Raw genomic sequence first — 24,878 nt, 5'->3', positions numbered from 1 at the left:
ATGGTAGGCAGAGATGGAGGAGTACTCCTTGGAGGGCTAATTTTTCTCTACTAGCGAGGAAAGCCTTTCCTGAATACTCTACCCAATGCCTTGCGAATCATGACTTTTTCCAGTCTGGTTGGTGGAAATAAGCACTATTACAAGTTCAGCATGAGTGACAGGAACTTCCCCTCTAATCCTTATAGATGGTTCTTTCCCTGGTCTAGAACAGTTTCCTTACATGCATGCATTGATCATGAATACCTGAGAGAGGACTCTTTGCAGATCTCTAGTATTCTGTGTCTGTGCATCTGTCTTCTTTCTGTTATTCTGTCCTGTAAACTCTAGCTGCTTTAGTCTCCCTGGAATCTAGGCTTGGCCTTCTCAAATTAGGGAGTCAGCCAGGCTCTGTCTCAGGATTTCCTCTCTCTCTCTGCCATGGCTTGGAAACTCTCTCAAGTAGTAAGCTGGGGCAATTGTAGGACTCACCTACTTTTTCTCCTGTTTCTTGGAGATCACTGTTCTTAGTTGCCTGATGTAGAACATCTTGAAAACTGTTGTTTTATATATTTTGTCTTTTTTTTTTCAGATGCCTTAGATGGGATGGTACATTTGGTTTTTGTTACTTCATCTTGATTTTTCCTCTTTGAGATTTAATCCTTTCTCTCTTTTTTATTTCAACTTAAAAAAAATATCAAGGCTTAGAAAACATGTAAAAATTATTCAAGGAACCCCTGTATATACTTTGTCTAGATTCATCAAATGTAAACATTTTGCTACATTTTCTCTCTCTCTCTCTCTCTCACACACACACACACACACACACACACACACACACACACACACACATTTTAAATTAACCTTTTGGGAGAAACTGCAAACATCATAATACTTCATTAAATAATTCTTAATAATAAATCACTTTTCTATTAACTGCAATACAACAATCAAATTCAAAAAATTTAACATTGATAGAATATTATCATATAATATACAGTCTGCTTTATCTATTGCTATGTAGCAAATGACCCCAAACTGAGAGACTGAATACAATAAGTCTCATGATTCTGTGGGCCAGGAATTAAGTATGGCACAGCGGGGAGGGCTCATGGTGTCTCTTCTCTGATATCTGAAGCCTCAGCTGGGGGTGACTCTGAGTGACTGGGAACTGGAACAGTTGGGAGGTGGCTGGGCATCCCTTGGCTTTTCCACATGACTAGCGTGGGCTTTCTCATAGCGTGGCAGTCAGGGTAGCTGGGCTTCTTACATGGTGGCTCAGGGTTCCAAGAACAAGTGATTCTTGAGATCACCAATAATACAAATTGACATCCCACATAAGATGACATCCTGAGACCTTAATACCACCTTTATCATATTTCTGCCCAAAATGCATAATTGGAATTTAATCACGAGGAAACAATCAGACAAGCCCAAAGTAAGAAATATTCTATAGAGCTGGCCTGTACACTTCAAAAATGTTAGTGTCATGAAAGAAAAGAGAAGATAAGCTATTTCAGATGAAAAGAGACGGCATTAGTTTGCTAAGGCCGACATAACAAAATACCACAGACTGGGTGGCTTAAACAACAGAGGGATTTCCGCCCTTCATGATTCTGGAGGCTAGAAGTCCAAGATGAAGTTGTCAGCAGATTTGATTTCTTATGGGGCCATTCTTGGTTTGCAAGTGGCCACCTTCTCTTTACGTCCCCCATGGTCATCCTCTGTCTGTGTTGTCTGTGTCCTAATCTCCTTTTCTTTATAAAGACACCAGCCATTTTTGGATTAGGGTCTACTCTTTTAACTCATATACCTCTTTAAAGGCCCAATTTTCAACTAGAGTCACATTCCGAAGTACTGGGAGTTAGGACCTCAACATATGAATGCAGGTGGTTGGGAGATACAATTCAGCCCATAATAGAGATTAAGGACATTCCTTTATGTGTGGTCTTACATCGGAAAAGAATTGCTATAAAGTATGCCATTGAGACAACTGGAATTGAGAATGTACAGTGTGGTAGATTAAAAATAGCCTTGAATTCTTTGGCACTTGTCTCACTAAGAAATGGGGACATATTTCCCCTTTAAATCCGGCCTGTCCTGTGACGGCTTTGACAGAATAGAGTGAAAGAGGAAGCAGAAGCGGCTTTTTAAAGGTCAGGCTCAGAACTGGCATAGCTTCACTTCCACTTGACTTCATTCATCGCAGCAGTCACAGGCCAGCTCAGATTTAAACAGAAGGGGAATATATCCCCATTTTTCAGTGAGAGGAATGTCAAAGAATTCGGGGCTATTTTTAATCTACCACACTGTACATATTCATTGCCAGTTGTCTCAAAACTTTGGAGCATTTTTTTTTCTTCCCAAAGCAGGGATTTAGATGTCAAAACTCCTTAGTGCCCTTTAATCTGAAACAGTTCCTCATCTTTCCTTGTCTTTCATGACATTGACATTTTGTAGAATATCCCTTAATTTGGGCTTGTCTGACTGTTACCTCATGATTAAATTCAAATTGTGTATTTTTGGCAGGAATACAATAAAGGTGATGTCATGTCCTCAGAGCATCACCTCCTGTGTCATGCCAAGTTGTACTATTGTTAAATGCATGTTGAGTGCTTGGCAAAGGTGGTATCGTCCAGATTTCTCCAATGTCAGTGGTGCTCTATCTCTACTGTAATAGGGGCTTTCTAGCGAGTCCCCCTTTTTTTTTCTTTAAAATTAAAAACCCCACAAAACTCCTGTATTCTGTGTTAGACAATCCTAATATTCGATGTCCTTGGAGTGTGTGCGTGTGTGTGTGTCTAAATCTGTTGGGATTAGCTCTGCTGGCTGACACTCACGTGGGGCCTTTGTGCTCGCTGATTTTTTTAAATTGTGAACTTGCGTTGGCTCGGGTCCTCCGGCACTGGGCGCAGGACGCGCCCTCGGGGCGGGTTTGCGTTGCTGGCGCTCGGAGCCCAGGCGCCGACGGTCAGGGCGCTTCCCCGGTCCCGGCTCGCGCGGGAGGCTCAGGTCTGGCTCTCCTCCCCGATGCCTCGTGAGCGTTTGCGGGGACGGGATTTCGGGGGGCCCCGCGCCTGCAGCAGTCCTGGCTCACGGCTTTCAGGTCACTTACAGGATGAGCTGGCCGCCGCTCCTCTCCCCCCGGGCCGCTTCCCTCGCGGGGTGGGCTCGCTCGGCGCAGGGGTGGAGCGCCGGGCCCGGGGAGGAATCTGCCGCCCCCGGGGGCGGAGCCGGGGCTCGGAGCCTCCTCCTCCGGGGGGCGGAGCGGCCCCCGAGCCGCTGCTCTCGGCCGCCCCTTCCTCGCGAGGGTGCGGAGCGCAGCCGCGTCTGGGGTGAGTACGCGCGGCCTCGGCCCGCCCGCGCCCCGGAGGCGCAGTGCTGGGCGGCGGGCGGCGGGTGCCGCCCGGGCATCCCCGGGCCGCGGCGGGGCTCGGGCCGGGCCTGGGCGCGCGTGGGGCGGCGCGGCGCGGCCCGGCCTCCGTGGGTCCGTCCTGCTGCAGCCCGAGCGGCCGGCCGGGCTGGGCGCCTGCGGAGGCCGAGCTGGCCGGGAAGCACCGGCTCCGGTGCGGGCGCCACCGCGGCGACCCCTCTGCCGCCGGCGGGAGGGGGGGTGGGGGTGGGCAGGCGACACGCTGCCAGGCAGCCGGAGATTGCGGGGTCCCTCGCCAGGTCCTGCCAGGCCTGGCTTCACGGTTGTGGGGCCGCCCCCACCCCCTCCGGCTGCTCCCTCGGGCGGGCGCGTGGACGTGAGAGCGCCCCTGCAGCGGAGCCCCCTCCCCGCAGGGCTCCTGCCGGGGGGCCCCCGCAGGGGCGCGGGAGCCGTGAGAGCCCCGCGCAGTCTAGAGTAGTCGGTACAAACTGGCGCTTACAAAACAAACGCGGGATGCTGCGTGCAGCACAGGGCACGTCGCCAGTGACATAACCACAGCGTGTGGCGCCGGGTGCGCGCAGGCACGTGGAGGGGGGTCACTTGTAAGTTACGCAGAGGTCTGACCCCCACGTTGTACCCCTGCAACTAATCTTGAATATGAAGTGTAATTGAAAAAGTAAAATTTTAAACATGAAGGACTGCCGAGACACCTGCCCTTAAATCAGGCTCTGTGTCTGTCCAGTGTCTGTCCAGGGCCGTCTGTGGATGTTTGTTGGGTCTTCCATTAGGGAAGGGCTAAACCTAGGTTTGGAGGGAAAAAAAAACAACAACCCAGAAGGCTTGGGCCTGAGAAAAGGCCTTTGGGTTGGTGGCCCCGGGACAGCGGTTGCCAACCGGGTAGGCGGAGCCGGCGGAAGCGCTCGGGGGGCGCGGGGGTGCGCGCGGAGGCGCGCGCGGAGGCGGCGGGCCCGGGGCCACCTCGCCAGGCCTTTGATGATGAAAACGTGGGGGAAGGAGATTGTACCTGGAGGGTGGAGGAGAGTTTCTTGGCGTTGTTGAATCTGTAAATTAGTTGTTGTTGAAATTTTAAAGTTGAGTCTTGATTAGGGATGAGATTCAGGGTCCAGATTGAGAAATTGGGCTTAAAAAGAGGGCTGGAGGGCTGTTGAAGGCCCCTGGCCGGGGCAGGAGCGCTGGGATGTGTCTCCTAGGGGAGGAGATAATGCTGCATTGGACCATAATTTATCTTTTTGATATTTTATCTTCTAGAGCAGAGTTGGCCTTTCAACTCCGTGAGACTGCAGAAAGTTTCATGATCCATGCTTTGATCAAATAAAAAAACATCCGTTAAAGAGAAGTACTGAACTGTTTGACCACATAATCTTGGTGGAGGGGCATACAACTAGCTCTGTTATTATATTTTATATGCCTCTTGATAGAATAAGTATTAGTATCTACATGAAATTGAGTGTTATTGAATGTGTGCTTTCCCCAGAGATGCATGCAAGTGATTTAGGAACTAACCATGTCTTTGAAGGTTTTTATTCAAAGTGAGAACATCCAAAGCAAATCAGTGGTGATTTTCTTCTCTCTCTCTCTGTCTCTCTCTCTCTAAAGCTATCAATGAACAATGGTTTCTCAAACCAACCTGGGTTCCTGTTGAAAATATGAATTCCCTGGCCTCACTTCAAGCTTTTGAAATAAAACTCTCTCGGGGTGGAGCTCAGGAACACTAATTTCAAACACACACCATGGGATTCTCTGGCACTGAAAATTATTGATAGCCTCTGAGGTTTTTCTTTGAGATTTGGGGCTTTTTGGGGCCCCTTTAGAACAGATTTCCTTGAAGGCTATTTGAATGAATTGCTGCCCAACTTATGTAACTGAAAGTTATAATCCCTGTCTAAATTTTAATGTATTTTAAAGGAAAATTATGTGGTCATTTTTGCCTGAAAAAACATTGTTTGTGATAATAAAACCCCATTTTAGAAAAAATTAGAAGATGCAGAAGAAACAAAATTTCTTTAATTCTGTAACGAAGAAACAACCATTAGTGATTCTTTCTGGCATTTTATATGTAGAAGACATGCACACCCCACACATATAGCATAACTGAGATTATATTGTATGTACATTTTTATATTCTGTTTTTTTTTTTAACTTAGCTGTCATGAGCACTTTCCCATGTAGTTAAGTTTTTTAAACACCATTTTAATGGAAGGACATATTCCATCATATGGAGGTACTGTAATTAATTAAATCAGCTCCCTAATGTTAACACTGATTCTTTTCAGTTTTTGTTTATTTTAGTAATGTTGGCTGATGGAGTCAAAAGCTATTCAAATGCATTTTTAAAATCTAATTTTCACATATCTGTACTGCTTTCCTTGCCAGGAAAAGTTGACGTTTCTGAAGGATCTATTGCATTTCAGGCCCATTCTCTTATTTCAGTGGTTTTCAAACTTTAATGCGTATAAGAATTACCTGAGGAGCTTGTTAAAAATTTATTTTCCCAAGTCCTAGGCCCAGCTGCTCTGAGAGTAGGGCCTAGGAATATGCAATTTTAATAAATTCCCCTCTGTGTTAGATATAAGCACTCTTGGAACCACACTTTGGAAAATGCTTTTTAAACAAATGGCCAAACAGACTCAAAAATGTAGGTCACTTGCCCAAAGCCACTTATATATCTGTTCACAATATTTGAGTTCAGCTCTTCATGACTTCAGAGCCTTTTTTTTCCCATTACCTCAGACCTCAAACCCTAATGGCTGCAGAAAGGGAACCCTGACCCCACTGCAGAGTTCTGTAGGACAGCTGAAAATGACACATAAATACACATTGAACCTCCATTAAATTGCCTGGCAGAAGTTCCTATGAATTCTGTTACGCTGCATAACATATACTGTGTAAAACAATTTCAGTGCTTTGCTTATTAAATTTAGTTCATGTTTCCTCACTGTTTTATGACAACTCTTGCTGTAAAATGGGTGATACAGGATCATCTGGTATCTCTTGCCCACAGGCGAGGACCCTGCTCCGTTGTGCTCTGTGGGTTCAGGGAGGAAGGAGCAGTCAAAGTAGAAACACCTTTCTCTGGAGTCAGGGAAGAGGAGCACTGCTTTGGAGCATTCAGTGGCAGAGGAGTGGAAGATGGTGAGTGTGACCAAAGGAAGTGCCATTTATTAGAGATAAAAGTACCCTCTACCCTTAGGAGAGTGCTGCCGTTAGTAAACCAAAGGGAGCTAGCATGAGAGTGTGCCTTTTCATTTTCAAAATCTTCCCCAAATGTAATTTTACACCCACTTAATGTTTTCCCTTCCTTATTAATCATTATTTTTTATTTTATTGTGTTCCATCTGTTTTAGTAGTGTCATTATTTTAACTAGCATATCCTAGAAAGTAATTTATTATTTACCAAATTCAGCACCAACTATGTGTCAGGTCATAGGAATACATAAATCAGCGATTCTCTTTGAGAAGTAAATTAATTTTACTGCCATATGTTGGGTTATACTCAGTTTCCAACTTTTTAAATTTTAACTTTTAATTTTTAATTAATTTTAGGCTTAAAGACAAGTTGCAAAAATGCTACAGAGAAGCCACTCAACTTCCCCTAATGTAGCCCCTTACATAACCGTAGTTCAGTTATCAATACAGTTAACTACAGACTTTATTTGAATTTCACCAGTTTTCCTGCTAATGATATATTTTTTCAAAGCATCGAAACACTTTGTTGAGTGTCGGCTTTAATTAGTAGCTAAAGTAACAATTGCATGAAGCTAGGTTAGATGCACTGCATAATATTCTTACTTGATTTATGGACATCACTTAGCAATTTTCTGGACAGAGGTAAACTTTTTTGGTTTTTATTAAGCACATTCTATAGTACAAAGCTGTCATGAATTATATCTGTCCAGTTTAACAGTTTTGATAGCTTTTCAGACACAAATTTATTTCAAATAAATAATTGGCAAGCATAATTAATTACAAGTTAGAATAAGACTATCCCAGTGCTTTAAAACATGACTGTAACAGTGATTTATAGCTGCAAATTACTACTATAATCCCAGAAATTCAGAATTCTTTGGGTGCGAAAGTCCCCTGCTGTAATTTAGTAGACACCATCCAGAGCTTGTGTGCATATTCAAATGCTTTGATTTTCCAAGGAACAAGAAAAACTTAAACAACAACAGAAAGTCCATTTTGCTCAGAGTTGCTTCTTCCCTTCCTTTCCCCCCAACCTGGGACTCTCCTAACCAGTTTGCTAGTTACACTGTAAGATGGAAAATGGTAAAAGTTAAATCACTTTCACAGCTGCCATCAAGCTTACAACATCTACCTTATGAGTGAAGGCTTATTTTTTTACACTTTCAGACTCAACTTCTTAGAAATTAATTTAGTAACATGTGGGACGGAATGTATTACAAAAAAAAGGGAAAAGCAAAGCCAGCCCACTAAACAATCACGTGCACACATGTTGATCCCCCACGCCGTTCTCAGCGCCGAGGACAAAGCAGAGACCAGGGGCCTTCCCTTTGGTAGCCGAGTGTGCTTCCACGGGAAGAGGTTTAGTTAACAGGAAGTTCTCATTGGTCCTTTAAAATACTATTGACATTCCTTGGTCTTTGGAAGCAATGGCAAGGGGCACATCAAGATCCAGCGTTGAACAAGGGAAAAGGAGTGCCAGCTCGATTCCAAAGTCCTTTCCGTGTGTGGTCGGCACGACAGTGCCATTCACACATTCGGGCTGCTGAGAACTCTGGAGCTTTGAGAACCTGCCAGGGCTACTTCAGCAGGTGACACCGGAGAGGACGGGCTGGGATTCATGAGCTTGAGGCTTTGCACCTTGGAGGAGCACCCTTCATCCAGACGGCCTCTGAAGCAGCCGACCTGGTCTGGGGGCTCCACCAGCAGGCCCGCTCACATCCTGGCGAGCCGGGATGCGTGAATTCCAGAGCCAGGGAGCCCGGACATAGGGCCTTCTTGCTCGTCCCTCCCCAGGGTTTCTAACGCACAGAATAATGAGTTTTGACAGTGAAATCAAATGAATACTATGGGAAGTGACCACGAGTACTCAGGAGTATTATGAGGAAAAGAACAACAACATTTTAAGGTACCTCTCTATCGTCTATACTGCACAACAAACAAAACAGTCTGTGTTTAACTTTAGAAATTATATTTTAAAACAAGGTTCCCATCAAAAACACACCAAACACATGTGCGCGCGCACACACACACACAATGACAATGACAAAAGAAAAAACCATATGAGTACTACAGGAAGGGTTCTAGGTAATACACATCAACCCTGGTGTTGGGTTCTTGAGCCAGCCCATGGCTAAGTGGGAGCACTCTGTATTAGTCTTTCAGGCACGGGGGTGCGGAGGGGGGACAACCTCAGCAACCTCGAGGTTAAACTGTTATGTACCTTATATCTACATGCGGATATTGGATTTTAAATAGGAGGCAAGCACAAGTGTAAAGACGTTTCTTTACCAAATACCAGGAGATGGTTGGGGTACAAAGACAGTTAATAAAAGAAAAGAGCTATATACCTGTTGGGAGATAATATAACCTGGATTATTGTTCTTCAAATGATAAGAAGTGGTATAGAAAGGAAGTGTAATCCAAAAAAATATTACTAAAATAATCCAGAGACGTTTTCCCATTGCCCATCATGTTCCTAATACAAGTTGGAATTCAGAATGATGTGTTTTTACTTTTTATCCTTATCCAAGAATATATTTATTGATTTTAGAGAGAGAGGAAGAGAGAGGGAGAAACATTGGCTGCTTCCCATATGCGCCATGACCTGGGATCAAACCCACAACCTAGGTATGTGCCCTGATCAGAAATTGAACCCTCAGCCTTTTGGTGTAGGGGATAACAGTCCAGCCAACTGAGCCACCTGGCCAGGGCTGTGAGTCTATTTTTAAACAGGTTCTGATCCCACCCTCTTTCTGAAAGTCCATTCCACAGAAGGTCAGTTTGCACCATTCGTTCGGTCAGCTTCTTCCAGAGCATTCCTTCAGAGATCACTTGCTGCCGTTCTTTACATAGCAGCTCTGCCGCATGCAGAGACCTGGCTTCCAAGTAGGAAAGAATGTTTCCTGCTATGTAATCTAAGCCTTGCTGTGGTAAAGCAATAATGAAGTCCCCATGCACTATGGGCTTCACGTATGAGTTAATATGTCCATGCTGGTAACGACATTAGGGATACAAGGTGCTCCACAACTTCCATTTGATCTGATTCAGATCACTGGTCAAAATATTTAATATACAGGTTTTTTCTGTTTTAATAGTTTCCTCCTGATGGCCTCTTTTTGGAGATGATCACAGATGACATTCTATTACTTACCTGGAAAATATTTTGTACTTCACATCCACTAATCCAGAATGAATGGGGGTATTCCCTTTCATTGGGAATGAAAAGGAATGTCTAGTCTGAGAAAAGACATCAGTCAAGCAGTTCCCAAGATTCTTTCCATTTACTGTATCCAGCTTTCTTCAACAAATCCCACACATGCACTTCAGCAACTGTCGAAAGACAGAAAGCAATCCATATACCCACCGTAGCGTCAGTGGCAAAGGATAGCCACCAAGAAATGGAAGGAAGGGTCAATGGAGTGGTGGCTTGTGAGCTCGATGGTCTTGTCCTCAGGCACCAAGTAGGGCTCCATGGTGACTCCAGAGCAGCACCTTGCTCTTCCTGGGCAGTGGAGAACAGAGGCAGGAGGGCAGAGGTGGAGGCAGTAATCACGCCAACTCTAGCTTCCAAATGATTTTTTTTTCTGGTTCCATATTCCATCCAGGATCCTCCTGATTGCATTTAGTTATTTCTCCTTAGTCTCACCAGTCTGAGATAGCTCCTCATTTTTTTTCTCATCTTTCATTATTTCGACCCTTTGAAGAGTACCAGTTATTTTGTAGAACCAAGTTTTGTAGGAGAGTACCAATTAGAGTGTTATCACTGATTCATGAAGGTGATAGGTCTTATCACTGGTGACATTAACCTTGATCACTTGGTTAAGGTGATATTTGCTAGGTTTCTCCTCTATAAAGTTAACTGCCTTTTCCTTTGTAGTTAATAATTATCCTGGGAGAGAGATTTTGAGACTATGAAAACTCTTTTTATCCTCAAATTTTCACCCACTAGTTTTAGCACCTTTTGGTGGTTCTTGTCTGCAACAGTAATTACAGTGGTGTTTGCCTAATGGTGATTTTTTTTCATCTCCTGATTCCTTATTAATTGGAAGTTTACTGTAGGAAAGAGCATATTTATTTGATCATTTATATCATTGTGAACTCATGGATATTCAGTTTATTCTGAAGGTCACAATACAACGCCATTGTCGACATAAGAAACGTCTAAATCTATAGAGGATTTTCATAAGAATTTATTTGAGCCAAACTGACAGTTGCTAGGAAGCAAGATCTCAAATGCTTTAAAGAATAAGAGTTTTGCAGTTTCTTTTATGTATTTGAAATTAAGGAGGGAACATAAGGAAGCTTACAGGAAAGTGGGAGAAAGCAAGGTGTTAGATTACAGGATAGTGAAGATTATGTACTCTCTTGAATTACCTAGTTATGACTATGTTCTCTCTCAGAGGTTACGCCTTTGAGGCGATTACTTCTGGCATTTCAAAGGCTGTTCACCTAGAGGCACAAAAACAATGGACAGGGATTATTTAATAACCTTTCACTAACGAAGTTATAGGCCTGAGGTGTGACTACCCACCTTGACCCGCCCAGTTAGGAATTTATGATTTCTTACAGATTCTCATCCACACTATCATTATTTTCTTGCTCAGATGCTTCCAGTTTGGGCCAGTAGGAGCTCAGTCTTTGAGTTTAAATGACTCGTACATGTCAACGGCTGCCATTTCTATCCCACCGCCCCCCACCCAGGGAACCGTTGCTTGGGCTGTGGTTACTCAGAAACCAGGTAAAGGAGCTGTCATGGAGAGAATGAATACCAGAGGCCCGAGGAAGTAGGATGCTGTGTGCAGAATGGTTCTCAGGAACTCTGCAGGAGCGACAGGAGCAGCAGCTCTCAGCCTCTCCACGGGTGCTGCCCCAGAGAAACCCCAGGGAGTAGGACCACGTGCCTGGGGCCACATCATGCCCACTCTGAGGTGCCCTGTGTCTTTTGGATTCCCAGATGGATTTAGAAACATCAGAGTGCTATTCTGGCACCTTTGGCGGCTGAATGGAGACCACAGCCTTTCTGGTGATTGCGTGCTTAGTAAATATTTATGGAGTGATTGCTCGTGTCCCCTCCCCCACGGTGGTATAAAGTTTGTGTGTGTAAAGGAATGATACTTAGCACTCATGCTGATTTACCTTTTGTCATAGCTTGTCTTCCTTACTAGGTTTTTTCTTGTTATTATAGAAAATTTCAAGCATATGCAAAAGTAGAGAGAAAAAGCAAATGAACCCTCAGGTACCTATCATTTAGCTTCAGTGCTTCTCCGTATTTTCCCAATCTTATTTCATTTATTCCCTCATTTTTGGGGTGGGGCTGGCCTATTTGAAAACAAGTTACAGACATTAAAGTCTAAGAAAGGATTGAAATAAACTCTGAGTGTAAGGACTGTACCTCAACTTCCTTTGTAGTCCCTTTGTATGCCCAGCACTGTGCCTGAAAATAGGCGGTGCTCAGAAAAGACTGGTTGAATTGAGAAGAGGAAAACCAAAATTACGAAAACATTATTTTGAACTAACTCTAGGGTAAACTTCTACAAAGGAAAAGGGTGGTGAGTCTTGCCCCAAAATAACTTCTTTCATGTTACCTGAATTTGTTCTCTACAGCCGTGACTCCTCTTTCCTTCAAGACAGCCTTGATTGACAAAGAAAACTGTTCAAAGAGGGGTCAGGGTCTCCCAGTTTTAAAAATTTTATTATAAGTAAATCTATTGTGATCACATTTTTTCCCCAAACACCAACCAGGAGTTACCTGCCCTAAAAAGAACTTTTGTTAAGAAATCATTATCTTTTTTATTATAAAAATAACATATACTCACTGAAAGAAAAATAGGAAATTACAGAGAAACAGAAAATAAAAACCATCTGTATTTCAATATGTAACTCCATAGACAACATTATCTTGATTGGCATTCTGGTAAAATTTGAGCATGAACCACATTGGTAATTAGTCAATAAATATAGTATGTTCCTGGGAATTTACAAGGTATGTCTGTGTATATAGTCTCATTAAATTCCTACAGCAATGGTTGTAAGATTTTTACTGTTTCCTAGCTGGGGAAACATGCCTCAAAGGATTGCCTTCAGTCACTTAGGTGATCAGCATGCTAGGCAGGAGATCTCTTGAAAGACAGTTGTGTTAGAGACTGTTCACACCTTGGATGTCAACTCACAGGACCAAGGAGGCCTCACATTTGAGCTGCTTTCATGCTGTCTCCCTGTAGAGTCGGTTTTGAGGAGAGCCCCAAGATAGGAAAAGTAAGAAGTGGTTATTTTTAACTAGATCCCACATAGTCTCAATAAGTGGGTTAGCAATGAAGAGCTAATTAAGTAATTATTAAGGATGGCTCCTTGTTTTTATAAGAAATTTCTTTTCTTTGGACAAATTCCTTGGGCTGCGGTTCAGCAGTAGCAGTCTATGGTTATTCCCAGCTCACTACCCGGGTAGGTTTTTAACTCTCTAAACCACACTCCCTCCCTCTGTAAAATGTGGGGGGACGTGCGTGTGCTTTCCATTGCAGTTCTGTGATCAGAAGTCCCTTCGGGCAGGTGAGTCTCTCTGTCAGGGGCATCCCTCCACAAGCAGCTCTTAGAAAAACAATGTTCCCAGTCTAAATTTTCCAAGATTGAGATTTTAATAAAAAAACGATTGGCAATCCTAGCATTTACCCTTCTTGCAATTAAGTCCACAAAGAGGTCATCTGATTGGCCCCAGGAACCTTCAGACTTACCTGGAGGGAAGAGAAGAGACCTCTCCAAAGCCCTTTGAACAGGCTAAAGGAAAGGGATAGGAGGATGCGGGGGAGAGGTAGAAGGCTGCTAAAGAAAACGGCATACTTCAAGGGTTTGTGTTAGGCACACTCAGCCCCAAGGAAAAAGACTGAAATGTCCATGTGAAGGATGTGGCAGAAGCCCACCCTGTGGAGCTGACCCCAGCTTCACCACTTACTATGTGAATGATCTTGGGCAAGTTCTTTAAATCTCTCTAAACCTTCATTTTCTCCTCTGTAAAATGAAGAGACTAATAATACTTACCTTGTAAGGTTGAGATGAAAATGAAATAAGGTACAAAAGTGATTTAACCCCAATGCATGGCGCAGAGTAAATGCACAAATAAATCGCTCTCATTAGCTGTTACTGTTATTTCTTATGATACCATCAAGACTAAATACAGGCCATACTGTTTAATTGTTTCCTGGGTCAAATCTTTTGTGGTTTGACCCAGGAACCTAACCTCCATTTATTATATTGTGTCTAGAGAGAAATAATTTCTGGGTTTCCCTCAGACTAACCTAGAGCTAAATTTTTGAAATACTACCCTTCAGCAAGTATGAGGCCATCTTGAAAGTTGCTAAGATTTTGTTTTTGTTTTTCATAGTAAATTACCACATCCCCACATCTCATTAAAACAACAACCTTGTTTTCATTATAAAAGAATAGAAGTATATCATACAAAATTCTGAAAAGAGAAAAATACACTCTTGGCTAATCCCACACTCCTGATACAATTATTGCTAGCTTTTGGCTATATATTTTTTTCTAGAGTTTCTTCTATCATTTTAGTGGTAATCATACACATATAGAATTTATTTTCTCTTTTGTTAAGATTTACTCATAAGCATTTCCATGTTATCACTTGGCATAGAAAATATTTTGATCTTCATTCTGATCATGGAATTGAGGATATGTTTGGCTATAGGGATTATCGGTGCCCTGGCTTTAGCATCTCTGCATTTTTCTATCAGAATTTAGAATTCGAGGAGAGGCATGGTTTTGGCAATGCAGAGAGGATGTGCAGAGTATTGCTACTCACCAAGTAGCCTTCATCACCTTAGCGCACCCACCATGGTCCGGGTGGGCCCTCAGTTATGTGGCCTCAGAAACTAGATTTTTCTCAGTAACTAAGAGCATAGCCACCTCTCAGAGGTGAATTCATACTTAAGTATGAAATCAGCATCGCAATTTATCAAGTGACAGTGAGAAATATAATAGAATGGTGGTTTTTCAACCTCCAGTGTGTCTGCCTGTTGGCCATCCCTAGTCTAGAGTTACGTAAAGTCATATAACAATGTCAGCAGTGAGCGTCACCATGTAGTGTGTGTTTCCTGTGCCTCCGGAGGTGGGCTAACACTTGATGTGTGAATACATTAGGTCATCCTGTCTCACGATAACCTCTGTGGGTAGGCACTATATTTATCTCTGTTTTATAGATCAGAAGCCCAGGTTTCATGGCCAATATGTGGTAGAGCTGTAGTTTCTGCCAGAATGAAAACACCTGACCTTAACCAGTTTTACCTGTTGTTCTTACAGATGACTGACCACCTGTGTTGGCATTCTTTTATGTTTCTTGCCCTCTCCCCCATCTGTTGGGATGTGTCCTATGCCAGTGCCTCATTGTGAAGATCCTTGATTTTCCATCCCCTGTTGTTGAGGATCACATTTTTCTAGCTCTCACAGAGAAGAGCTCTTGTCTTGTTCTCCTTAACAAGATTTCACATGTTGTTAACCTCTTAAAGCTGTGCCAGGAAGAGGACCCTAAGGCTGTATTTTAGGCTGTGCCCAGCTCAGAACTGAAGAGGCATTTACAGTCCCTGCTTTCTCCTCCTGGGCAGCATGTGGACATGGCTTTTCTCTCTGGTGACAGACAGCCTGGGTGATGACCCAGAGAGAACTCCTGTGATGTGTAGATGGTTGGAACCTTCTACCTCAAAAATCTCTGAGTTTCTGACCTCTAAACCTTAGTTGAAGAACTCCCATTACTGTTAGGTTCCTTTGGGAATAGGTTTTCAGTTCGTGCTGACGCGAATCATTTCAGGGTAGGATTTCCATCTGAAACACATCTTTATGATTGCCTTCTAGAGATTGTCGGAGCAGAACCACTGAGCAGAAGCAGGCACTGTGTCAGTTGTCATCGAGCACGCAATCAGATCGGAAGAGTTGAACTGGTAGCTTCCTGCTGGGAGTGAAGCGGAGTGATCCATCCTGCTCACATAATAAGACATGGGCTTCCACATGACTTTCTACCCTTCCTACAAATTCCGGTTACTGTTGCTTTTTACTTTATGCCTGACAGTGGTTGGGTGGGCCACCAGTAACTACTTTGTGGTTGCTATTCAAGAGATTCCTAAAGCAAAGGATTTTATTACTAATTTCAAGAAGGCTGTGGTTTTGGGGAAGAAAGAAACTCTGATTCATGAAGCCTCTGTGAAAAGCCCAGACCTGGACAGCTGCCCCTCTGTCTCTCCACACCTCAGTAAGTATTTATTTTCCCTTTTTACAAGTGTTACTCACACTTTTTTTATTATTTACATTTCAGAAAAGTACAAAGATCACATGTGTACAGCTTGGTGAAGTTTCACAAAATGAATATACCTTTGTAGCCATATGTAAATTAAGGGCATTTTCCTGGAATCCTAGAAGTTCCCATTCTTTCAGTCACTGCCCTTACTTCAAGATTCTAGCACCATCCATAGGTTTTTCCTGCTTTTGAACTTTGCCTAATTGGAGACATACACTGTGTACTCTTTTGTGCCTGAACTTCCGTTGTTCAGTGTTATGTTTGTGAGCTATGTCCATATGTCTGATGTAGAGTCTTGCACTGTATGAACATACCCAATTTTATTATCCAGCCGCAAAAGTCTCAGTGGCATATGTCAATTGGCATTATTTAGCTCACAAGTGTGTGCGATAAGCTCGGGGTCAGTTGGTCTAGGCTGGTGGCCCTGCTCCACGTGTCTCTCATCCTTCTGGGACCAACGGGCTCGCTTGGGCATGCTCCTCTCCTGGCAGCTGCAGACCACAAGTGAGGGAATGCAACACATTCAAGCCTCCACTTGTGTCCCATCTGTACTGAGTTCATATTAGCATCCCTTTGGCCAAAAGTATGGAGTTGAGGGACAGGACTGAGTCCATCCTTCAGTATTGTGCTTAGTGTTTATTTCTTAAATATGTTATATGCTTTAATTACCCTTTGATGTCTTGCCTTTCAATTTAAATGAAAGTAAATTGGTTTTAGTGAGCACATTAGAGAGAAAAACTCCACTGCGATATTGTATATAACCCACCAAGATTCTAGCAAACCTCTGATTCTTCAGAACATTAAAGTGCTTACAGTTCGCCAGACTCTCCTTTGAGCCTGGATATTGTTCCCTGTCTCCAGGATACCTTTCCTCAGTCCATGTCTGCCTGGCGGATTCCTGTTCGCTCATGAAAAGCCTAGCTTAGATAATTTCTTTCCCCGAAAGGTTTCTGGGACTGCCCCAGGGTCAATGTTATGCTCCCTTTGTGTCTGCCTATATTTCCATTGTTGTGCTGACCAGAGTGTACTGTTCATATGTTTGCCTTTTGTCCCCAGGGCACAGTTTGCAGGCAGGATGAGGTTAGGGTGAACCTTTCCAGTCTGCAGTCCAGTGTCCCTCACTTGTCCTGCAGAGGTGGCTCTCTGCATACACTAAATTCACTCTCTGTGGGGCAGCCTGGGGCTCTTTGGAGGCTTTTTGCTCTTAACTTGACAAAAACCTGCAGACCTGCTTTCCTAATTGAATCGCAGTCTTGTACTGAGTTCATATTGGCATGCTACCTCTCTTTACCTAGTCATGGAAAAGGCAAAAGGGTATCCCCGATTCTGTGAGGGAATTAGTCTGCTCACAAATGACACAGTTGAGACAGGAAAATAAGTTATTGAAAGGCAGATCTGATGATATTCTCCTCCTCGTTCAAATCCTCACAACGTATTTAAGCAATAACTGTGTTTATAAAGATAGATGGGCAGTGACACAAAACTGAGCGAGGACCTGGATTAAGAGGGTGACATAATTAGTAATGGATGAAGATGGGCCAGAAGGAACAAAACTTGAGAGGATGTCATGAAGGGGAAGGGAGACTCATAGAAGATGTGGAAGCAGGTCCTAGAAGGTTAGGCCCATAAAAAGTTATGACAGTGGGGAAGTGAGCAAGGGGACTGGTTTATATCAGATTTATTGCATGGGGCTCTTTCAGGGGCCAAGAGTAGAGACATAGTAGGTTAACTTGGGTGACGGGGTTTATTAACAGGCTACACAGTAAACCAGCTCAACAGCCACAGCACCATCATCTCCCAGCTGTTCTGTGGCCTGGCAGCTTGCCTCCCGCATTATTCCTTTACTTCGTGTTTGCTTTTAGGGCGTCACTGCCTTGCCGACTCAATCTCACATGCAGAGTCTTGAGGAAAGGCTCTTTCCTGAAGGCCAGTTGCTTTCTCCAGGTGGCTGGAAACAGTAATTTGCTCTTGGTGCTCTAGGGCAGAGTCCTTTAACTACTTCATGGACACTAGAGCCTGGCCTTAGCAGCCAGGGCCAGGGTAGGGGATGGTCACAGGGAGCAAAACACCATGACATAATAGGAAGGGTCTGCGATTGCTTTGCGCAGAAGAGGAGAGCACAGCTTGCAAGCAACTTGAGATTTTACAGCCTGACCAGTGTATATGGAGTTTGAACAAAGTGTGGCTCAGTTCCTTAACTGAGCTCTGCCTCCTTTCTTACCAGTCAGTGTTCCCTGTTAATTCAGATCCGAGAGGAAGGTCAGAGGCTTCGGTCTGATCTTTAAAGCCTTGCATGAGCTTGGCTACCATGGACGACTTTGGGGTTTCATCCAGCCAGGCTGCATCCAGACTCGCAGAGCAAATGCCCCATTGGAGAGGTCTGCTACCATGGCCCAATGGGGCAACGCTGGCTCTGTTGCACATCCCTGCTACTGCTGGGTTAGGGAGTGAGGCTAGTTTCTACATCCTTGTGCTGTTTTACCTCCAGGGAGCTAGGATAGCTTCTAAGAACTCAGGGAAGAAGTGGGAAAGGGGTCTTGTCCATGAGCTTGATTCCATGGAATGCTCTTGAGTTTTTGAGAAGCTTCACCCTTCTTCGGAATTTTGAGAGGGAAAAGCAGATAGAGCACATTTGAAGTTAGTCTAGTCCTACCCTCTGCTTTTCACCTCAGTCATCTGGACAGAATGCATTTCTAATTTTTGGATGAATCACAGAGCCGAAGTTGGTTATCCAGCCACAAGGGAATGCTCTTATATGTCATTTTCTTGCTTTTGTAGCCAGTAACCCAAGTCACATGGTTCTGTGGTTGTTGTTTATGACCAAATGAGGTTTTGAAATAGTAATAATAAAAGTTAGCACTCCTACAGTGCTCACTGGGTGCCGGGCAATGTTCTAAGTGCGTACGTGCGTACTAGCCCATGTCAGCCTATCAACGCTTGATGAGATAGCTACTCTTGTTTCTTGTGTCCTGTTTTGATTGTAGGAGGTCAGGACAAGCTCATTTTCAAACCAGATCTTACTCTGGAAGACGTGCAGGCAGAAAATCCCAAAGTACACAGAGGCCGGTATCACCCTGAGGAATGTAAGGCCCTGCAGCGGGTCGCCATCCTCATTCCACACCGGAACCGAGAGAGACACCTGACGTACCTGCTGGAGCACCTCCATCCCTTCTTGCAGAGACAGCAGCTGGAGTATGGCATCTACATCATCCACCAGGTGAGCGTGGGCACAGAGCAAGGGCCCTGCCTCAGAGCCCCTCTCTCTGAGGGGCTTGGCCCTTCGTCTGTCTTGGTGAGAAGGAACGTCAGACAATTGTTAAAGAAGAGGTCTCTTGCCTGGTTCATCCTTGAAGGAGTGAAGGAAATTCTTGTCCCAGATTGTTGCGTAATAAGACTAAGAGCTGGGAAATTTTATTGCCTCTTAAATAAACCTCTGGAGGAAGCCTGTTTTGTGGTGAGCCCTTCCATGTTAGCCAATGGCTGCCCTACAGTTTCTCCCAGAGAGCCTTACATCTCCCTCTGCCTTTGCTGTACTCTACACAGTTAGATGTTGGAATTGTTTTGCATTCCTGAGCGTAGCTACTCACTGGGGATCTAGACAGGGAATTTGACGGACTACTGCGTGTTAAGAGCCATGGAGTTCTATGACCCTCTCCACCATTCTGCCTTTAATTTTGCCACTGTTTATCATGTAAAACACTCTTTTGTTTGTTTTCACTTTCTTTTTTAAAAAAATATATCTTTATTGATTTCAGAGAGTGGAAAGGAGAGGGAGGGAGAGAGATTGAAACGTCAATGATGAGAGAGTCATTGATCGGCCGCCTCCTGCACGCCCCCAACCAGGGATCGAACCCCAATCGCCTGGATCCTAGGTCAATGCTCAACCGCTGAGCCATGCCCGACTGGGCTGTTTTCACTTTCTTGATTTACTTATTTGGCTTCCATGATTTAGTAGGAGCACAGTAAGTGTGTTAGGTGCTTTTGAAGAATTTAGCTCTAAGTGGAGTGGATAAATAAAGATGTCTTTATTTGGTGTTAATTAAAGAAAAATAAAGCATCAACTTAAATATCCATGACTAGCTTTTCAAAATTGCCTTGGGCCGTCCAAATAATTTCCCCTCAAATCCTAAATTTTAAAATGCTAGCAAAATTATTAATTCCATCCTTACTATTGGTTATATTCAGTAATACTTGTTTTATGAAAACTTTTGACACATCAGAAGATACAGCTCTGCAATGTATATTTTATAATAAACTGGGGCTCTTGAAAATTAATGTGTATTTATAATGCAAATATGCCTATTATTTTATTATTTATTTATTATTTTTAAAAAATGTATCTTTATTGATTTTAGAGAGAGGAAGGGAGAGAGAGAGAGAGAGAAAGAGAGAGAGAGAGAGGAACATCAACGATGAGAGAGTCATTGATTGGCTTCCTCCTGCACGCCCCCGATTGGGGATGGAGCCCGCAACCCAGGCATGTGCCCTGACCGGTAATCGATCCTCAATCTCCTGGATCCTAGGTCGATGCTCAACCTCCGAGCCATGCCCAGCCAGGCAATGCCTATTATTTTAATATTTGAAACAAAACTTTACTATTATTATATTGTTTTATAATTATTTTTGTTTTTAACATTGTTAGTCATTCTGAGTTCCTTCTCAGGACAGCCACTCCCAGTGTCTATATTTTTATGAGTAGAAAAATATGTCTGCTTTGTCCTATTCTTTTCAGGGAAGTACTTGGTAACTTTTGAGAGAACTGCCTTTATTTTTGTTACAATAAACTATTTACTGAACTGGAATTTATCCTGAAGGAATTTGATCCAAACAGCCATGAAAAAAATTAATACTGTAAAATCTTTTTTGTGCTGTACCTCTGGTCTTGTTATTGGTCAAAATGTGTTCTTTTCTAACCCAGTGACTATTCCTCTCTGTAGAGTCTCTGTGGGGATTAGCTTCTGCTGTTAGGTATTAAAACAGGATTCTCTTACTTGCAGTGATTCCAAGAGATTTTTAAGTAGCTTAGAAATACCAGCAATAACCTCCTCTGTTTATAGGTCGTGAGTTCTCCATCCTTTCTGGCCAGCTATATCTCTTGGAAGCTTAATGTAAATTGATTACATAGGATAAGACTGACATGAGTTGAGAGTTGAACAGTGAAGCAGTGGTACTTATCAGTCTGACTAGTATTTAGGAAAGGTTTTATAGTTTCCCATGGAATAAATAAAGGTATGCTTTTAAATTTTTTTCAGTTGTTTTTATTTGTATTTTAAAATTTTGGGACCTTGAGAGCTTGTTTGGAGGTTCCAGCAGAGGAGCGCAGCTACTCATATACCCTTGACCGAAGAACAGTCCTCTTTCCTGCTGGGGAACGTCGTCGTCCTCCTGACCGAGCATGCAGCTTTGGAAGGGATGCATCCGCCTAGGCAGCCAGATCAGCCGAATCAACCCTGGCGAGCAGCTGGGTGACAGATGTCGCAGCCAGATTGCCCTCATATCTATTTGAAATATATATTACATATAACATATATAATAAAATAAAATTATGGGTTTTTAAAAATTGTGGTAAATTATGCACAACATACAATTCACCACTTTAACTATTTTTAAGTGTACAGTTCAGTAGTGTTAAGTATATTATTGTGCACCCAGTCTCTAGACTTTTTCATCTTGTAAAACTGAGATTCTAGACCCATTAAATGACAACTCCCCATTTCAAGGTATGTTTTAAAGTTATGGAATTTAAGTATGCATGAAACATAAAGAAACAAACTGTCTTATTGTTATTGCATCTACTGTCGCTTCTTCATGTCCAGTTACAGTCGTGTGTAGCAGGAGTAATTCCTGCCAGCTCCTGCATCTGAACTGAAGGGGATACAGTGTGAAACTGTGTCTCAGGAGCTTTTCAACTTTTAATTCCCCCGTCTACAGGCTGGAAGTAAAAAGTTTAATCGAGCCAAACTCTTGAATGTGGGCTATATAGAAGCTCTCAAGGATGAAAATTGGGACTGCTTTATATTCCATGATGTGGACCTGGTGCCCGAGAACGACCTGAATCTTTACAAGTGTGAGGATCAGCCCAAGCACCTGGTGGTGGGCAGGAACAGCACTGGGTACAGGTAAGGTGGCTGTGCATGGCCTGCTGAGCTGGAGAAGCATGCCCTGCTGTCACCGAGGCTGTGCGAGATGTCGTGTCCAGAGTGTCTTAGGAAAATGAGAAATAGGAAAAATAGCGCATGACATATCACTTAAAGTTCAAAACAGGAATTCGAGAAATCAGGTTTTTCCTTTTAAGAAAAAGCCCTACAGACAGGGTTGGCAGAGGAGCCCAAAGACAAAAGGGAAAGAACAGGAGAGGGAAAATAATGCAGGCATTGCAAACCAGGGCCAGCCTCACTTGCAGCATCCACACAGTGGAGCTTTTTCAAGCTGTTGCCCACTGCAGAATCAAGTAATTACCTGTCTACCCTTGACTTCCCCTCTAGGAGGAACAAAAGCCTGCCCCTTAATTCAATTTTTAGGCCTCTGTTGTAAGAATGTGACATCTCTTTGCAGATGGTGGCATCTTTCCGGATTCTGAGGGGCAGTGGGGAGGGGAGTATCCACTGAGTAGTCTGCACAGGGGCCAGAACACCCAGGACAAGTTCCTTCTCTCACAGCCACTGTGGGAAGTGCTGGGTCCCCCATTTCTGTCTTCATTCCCCATTTCTTGTGCCCCCCAGGAGAGGCATAGCTGCTTTTCAACCTTATTTTTATACCAGCACCTATTTAAGCACAGCCAAGAGGAAATAGTGACCAAGAAAATTCTCTATGAATGTAACTATATATTTGCTTATGTGTGTGCACACTTACCTATCAGCTGCCCCCAGGCCCTGCCATTCACAGGGGCTCATACCTATAGTTCTTACTAGTTCTTACTGTGCTCTGGGCTATGAGACCAATTTGAATAGGCCCAGTGCCTGCCCTCAAAGGGCTCCCTTCCCTGTTGTGTGTTGGTGGGGAGACATCTACAGTGGAGTTGCATCAATTTTGCACTTAACTTTTGCAAATTTAACTATAAGCACTTGGTAATGAGGGAGGAAAGCTTTGGGAGGAGAAAAAGCTTTGGGGCTGGGGGAAGATGCAATGTGCCTGAATGAGGGCAGGTGTAGGTGGGGCCTCAAGCCTTGGGAGGGCTCTAGAAGAGAATCATAGGATTATTTTCCTTTGGAGAACTTGATCTTTGGATCTGAATATCATTATCTGGAGGTTTTGTTTTCTGGCCTCTGAGCCACCTCTGCTTTGGAGAAAGCAGCATATTGTGGCTGGGCACCTTGCTATTTTCAGGAGCATGTCAAACCATCTGTTCACTTATTGTGTAAGTTTTCGCTATCTACAGCACAGAATACCTGTATGTTGGACCCCTGACATAGATGATAATTAAACATCTGTGTAGAGAAATTAAATCAAACAGGATTTTTTTTCCCCCCAAGTGCAGATAACAGGATTGTTTTAAGGACAGGGCTTTTGTTGGAATTCTAGATTCTATCTTTGTGTTAGGCTGGACCAGAAGAAACTGAGTTCTCAGGCATTCCTGCTGGGAATTGATTTTGAATAAAACTTCAATGTCACAATCATGGGTTTCATCAGAGGCTACTCACTCTAAAAACAGCCCCTGTGTGAATCTTACTGTTTTAACTTGCTGTTGTAACTGGCCAGACATTTCTTTTATAACTAACAATCTGAAAGCCTTTGTCTTCCTTGAGTAACGGGCAGGTTTTCTTAATGTGAATCAGGGGATTGAATGTACCCTCTCTTTTCTTCTGGATGCGAGAAGTTCTGAGCCAAATCTATCTCTGCCTTTGTAAAGCTGAAAAGAATTTTATTTGCAGATCGAGTTCTAATATATTTCTCACTTTAATCTTTTCTGATTTAAGTTTTCCTCTGTTCCTGGTTTGTCATGTATATGTATTTTGCTTTGTTATATGTATCATGTAAATTGCCTCATCTTCTGTGGCCAGGGAGAGACATACATTAATAATGATCCACCCCCCCCCCACCTTTGCTACTTTGGGTGGAATCTTTCCATAGCTGGCAGCTATGGGGCTGGTAGCTAAGTGTCTGCTCCGTGCTGGTAACTGTGTGTCACTGCACCACAGAACTTAAATCAGCACGTGCTTTATTCATTGGCACAACAGTCGCATGGGTGTGATAAGTGCAAGAAATGTTTTCACTTTACACCTATGCAGAGAGGAGTTAGACTGTTGCCCCAATGGTCCCAGATTCTGATGAAGCCAGAAATCAATCTTGTTTCTCCCACTGACCATGGGTCAGTGATAAAGCTCTGGACCAGCCTGTGGCAAGTGATACGGCCAAGAATTCCTCTAGTACCTGCCTGCTTTCTACTGGACTCTACTGTTATTTTATGACTACGTCTGCCCAATCTTTTTGCTCTCTAAGAAGAAATAAAACTGTCCCAGGGCCAATTAAATAGTTGTGCGTTTCCAGATGAGAAGAAAAACTAAAAGCAAAGATCAATAAACACATAGACGCTTGCCATCCAGGAGGCCACTGAGCAGTGGAGTTCTGTAACCTTCCTTTCCCGCTCCTCTCTGCCTTCACTTCTCACTGCGGCTCAGCTGGTCTCCAGGTGCTGCTCAGACTGTCTGCCCTTTTCTTCCTCTTTCCTTTTCCACATGGGGTTTTGGCCACCTAGAGGTCCCCCATTTTTCTACCTACCCGAATCCTCCAATGTGTGGCATCTCCTTCCTCAGAACCCTAACAATGCTCACCTCTTGTTAGACTATAAACTCTGAGGGCAGGGCCCAGGGATTACAGTGTTTGGCCAGCTGCCTTGCTCACGGTGCACAGTTGTTACTGAATAGGTCACTATCAGATCATCAGTATTGGGTTTCTCCTGGTGACCCCTCCGTGGTGCTTGGCAAGTTAGGTCTGGGCAGTGCTTCTACTCTGTCCTGATGGAGCTACTGGCCTTTAGGTAGTTAAGAATCCCTTCCCACTCCAAGCCCAATAACTACGGCAACAGGT

General features: G+C 43.6%; 1 protein-coding gene across 5 annotated transcripts in view; it reads left to right on the top strand.

The window, feature by feature from the left end:
* Positions 1–2,965: 2,965 nt before the first annotated feature.
* B4GALT4 (beta-1,4-galactosyltransferase 4) overlaps positions 2,966–24,878 on the top strand; it is a 30,133-nt gene continuing 8,220 nt past the window's right edge. The window contains exons 1-4 of one of the 5 annotated variants that reach the window (XM_087818173.1): positions 2,966–2,988; positions 15,413–15,806; positions 18,836–19,068; positions 21,783–21,970. In XM_087818173.1, the coding sequence (XP_087674299.1) occupies positions 15,554–15,806; positions 18,836–19,068; positions 21,783–21,970 (674 nt within the window). In that variant the 5' untranslated portion in view covers positions 2,966–2,988; positions 15,413–15,553. Of the gene's footprint in view, positions 2,989–3,220; positions 3,312–4,577; positions 6,503–11,292; positions 11,580–11,687; positions 11,793–15,412; positions 15,807–18,835; positions 19,069–21,782; positions 21,971–24,878 lie in introns of those variants that run through there. The other 4 variants (XM_087818172.1, XM_016199888.2, XM_016199890.2 and 1 more) reach the window with 4 other exon arrangements.

The sequence above is a fragment of the Miniopterus natalensis genome, chromosome 6, assembly GCF_054644295.1.
Source record: "Miniopterus natalensis isolate mMinNat1 chromosome 6, mMinNat1.hap1, whole genome shotgun sequence".
Lineage (NCBI taxonomy): Eukaryota > Metazoa > Chordata > Mammalia > Chiroptera > Miniopteridae > Miniopterus > Miniopterus natalensis.
The sequence above is the reverse complement of the archived record's forward strand: the minus strand, read 5'-3'. Positions and strand labels throughout refer to the sequence as shown.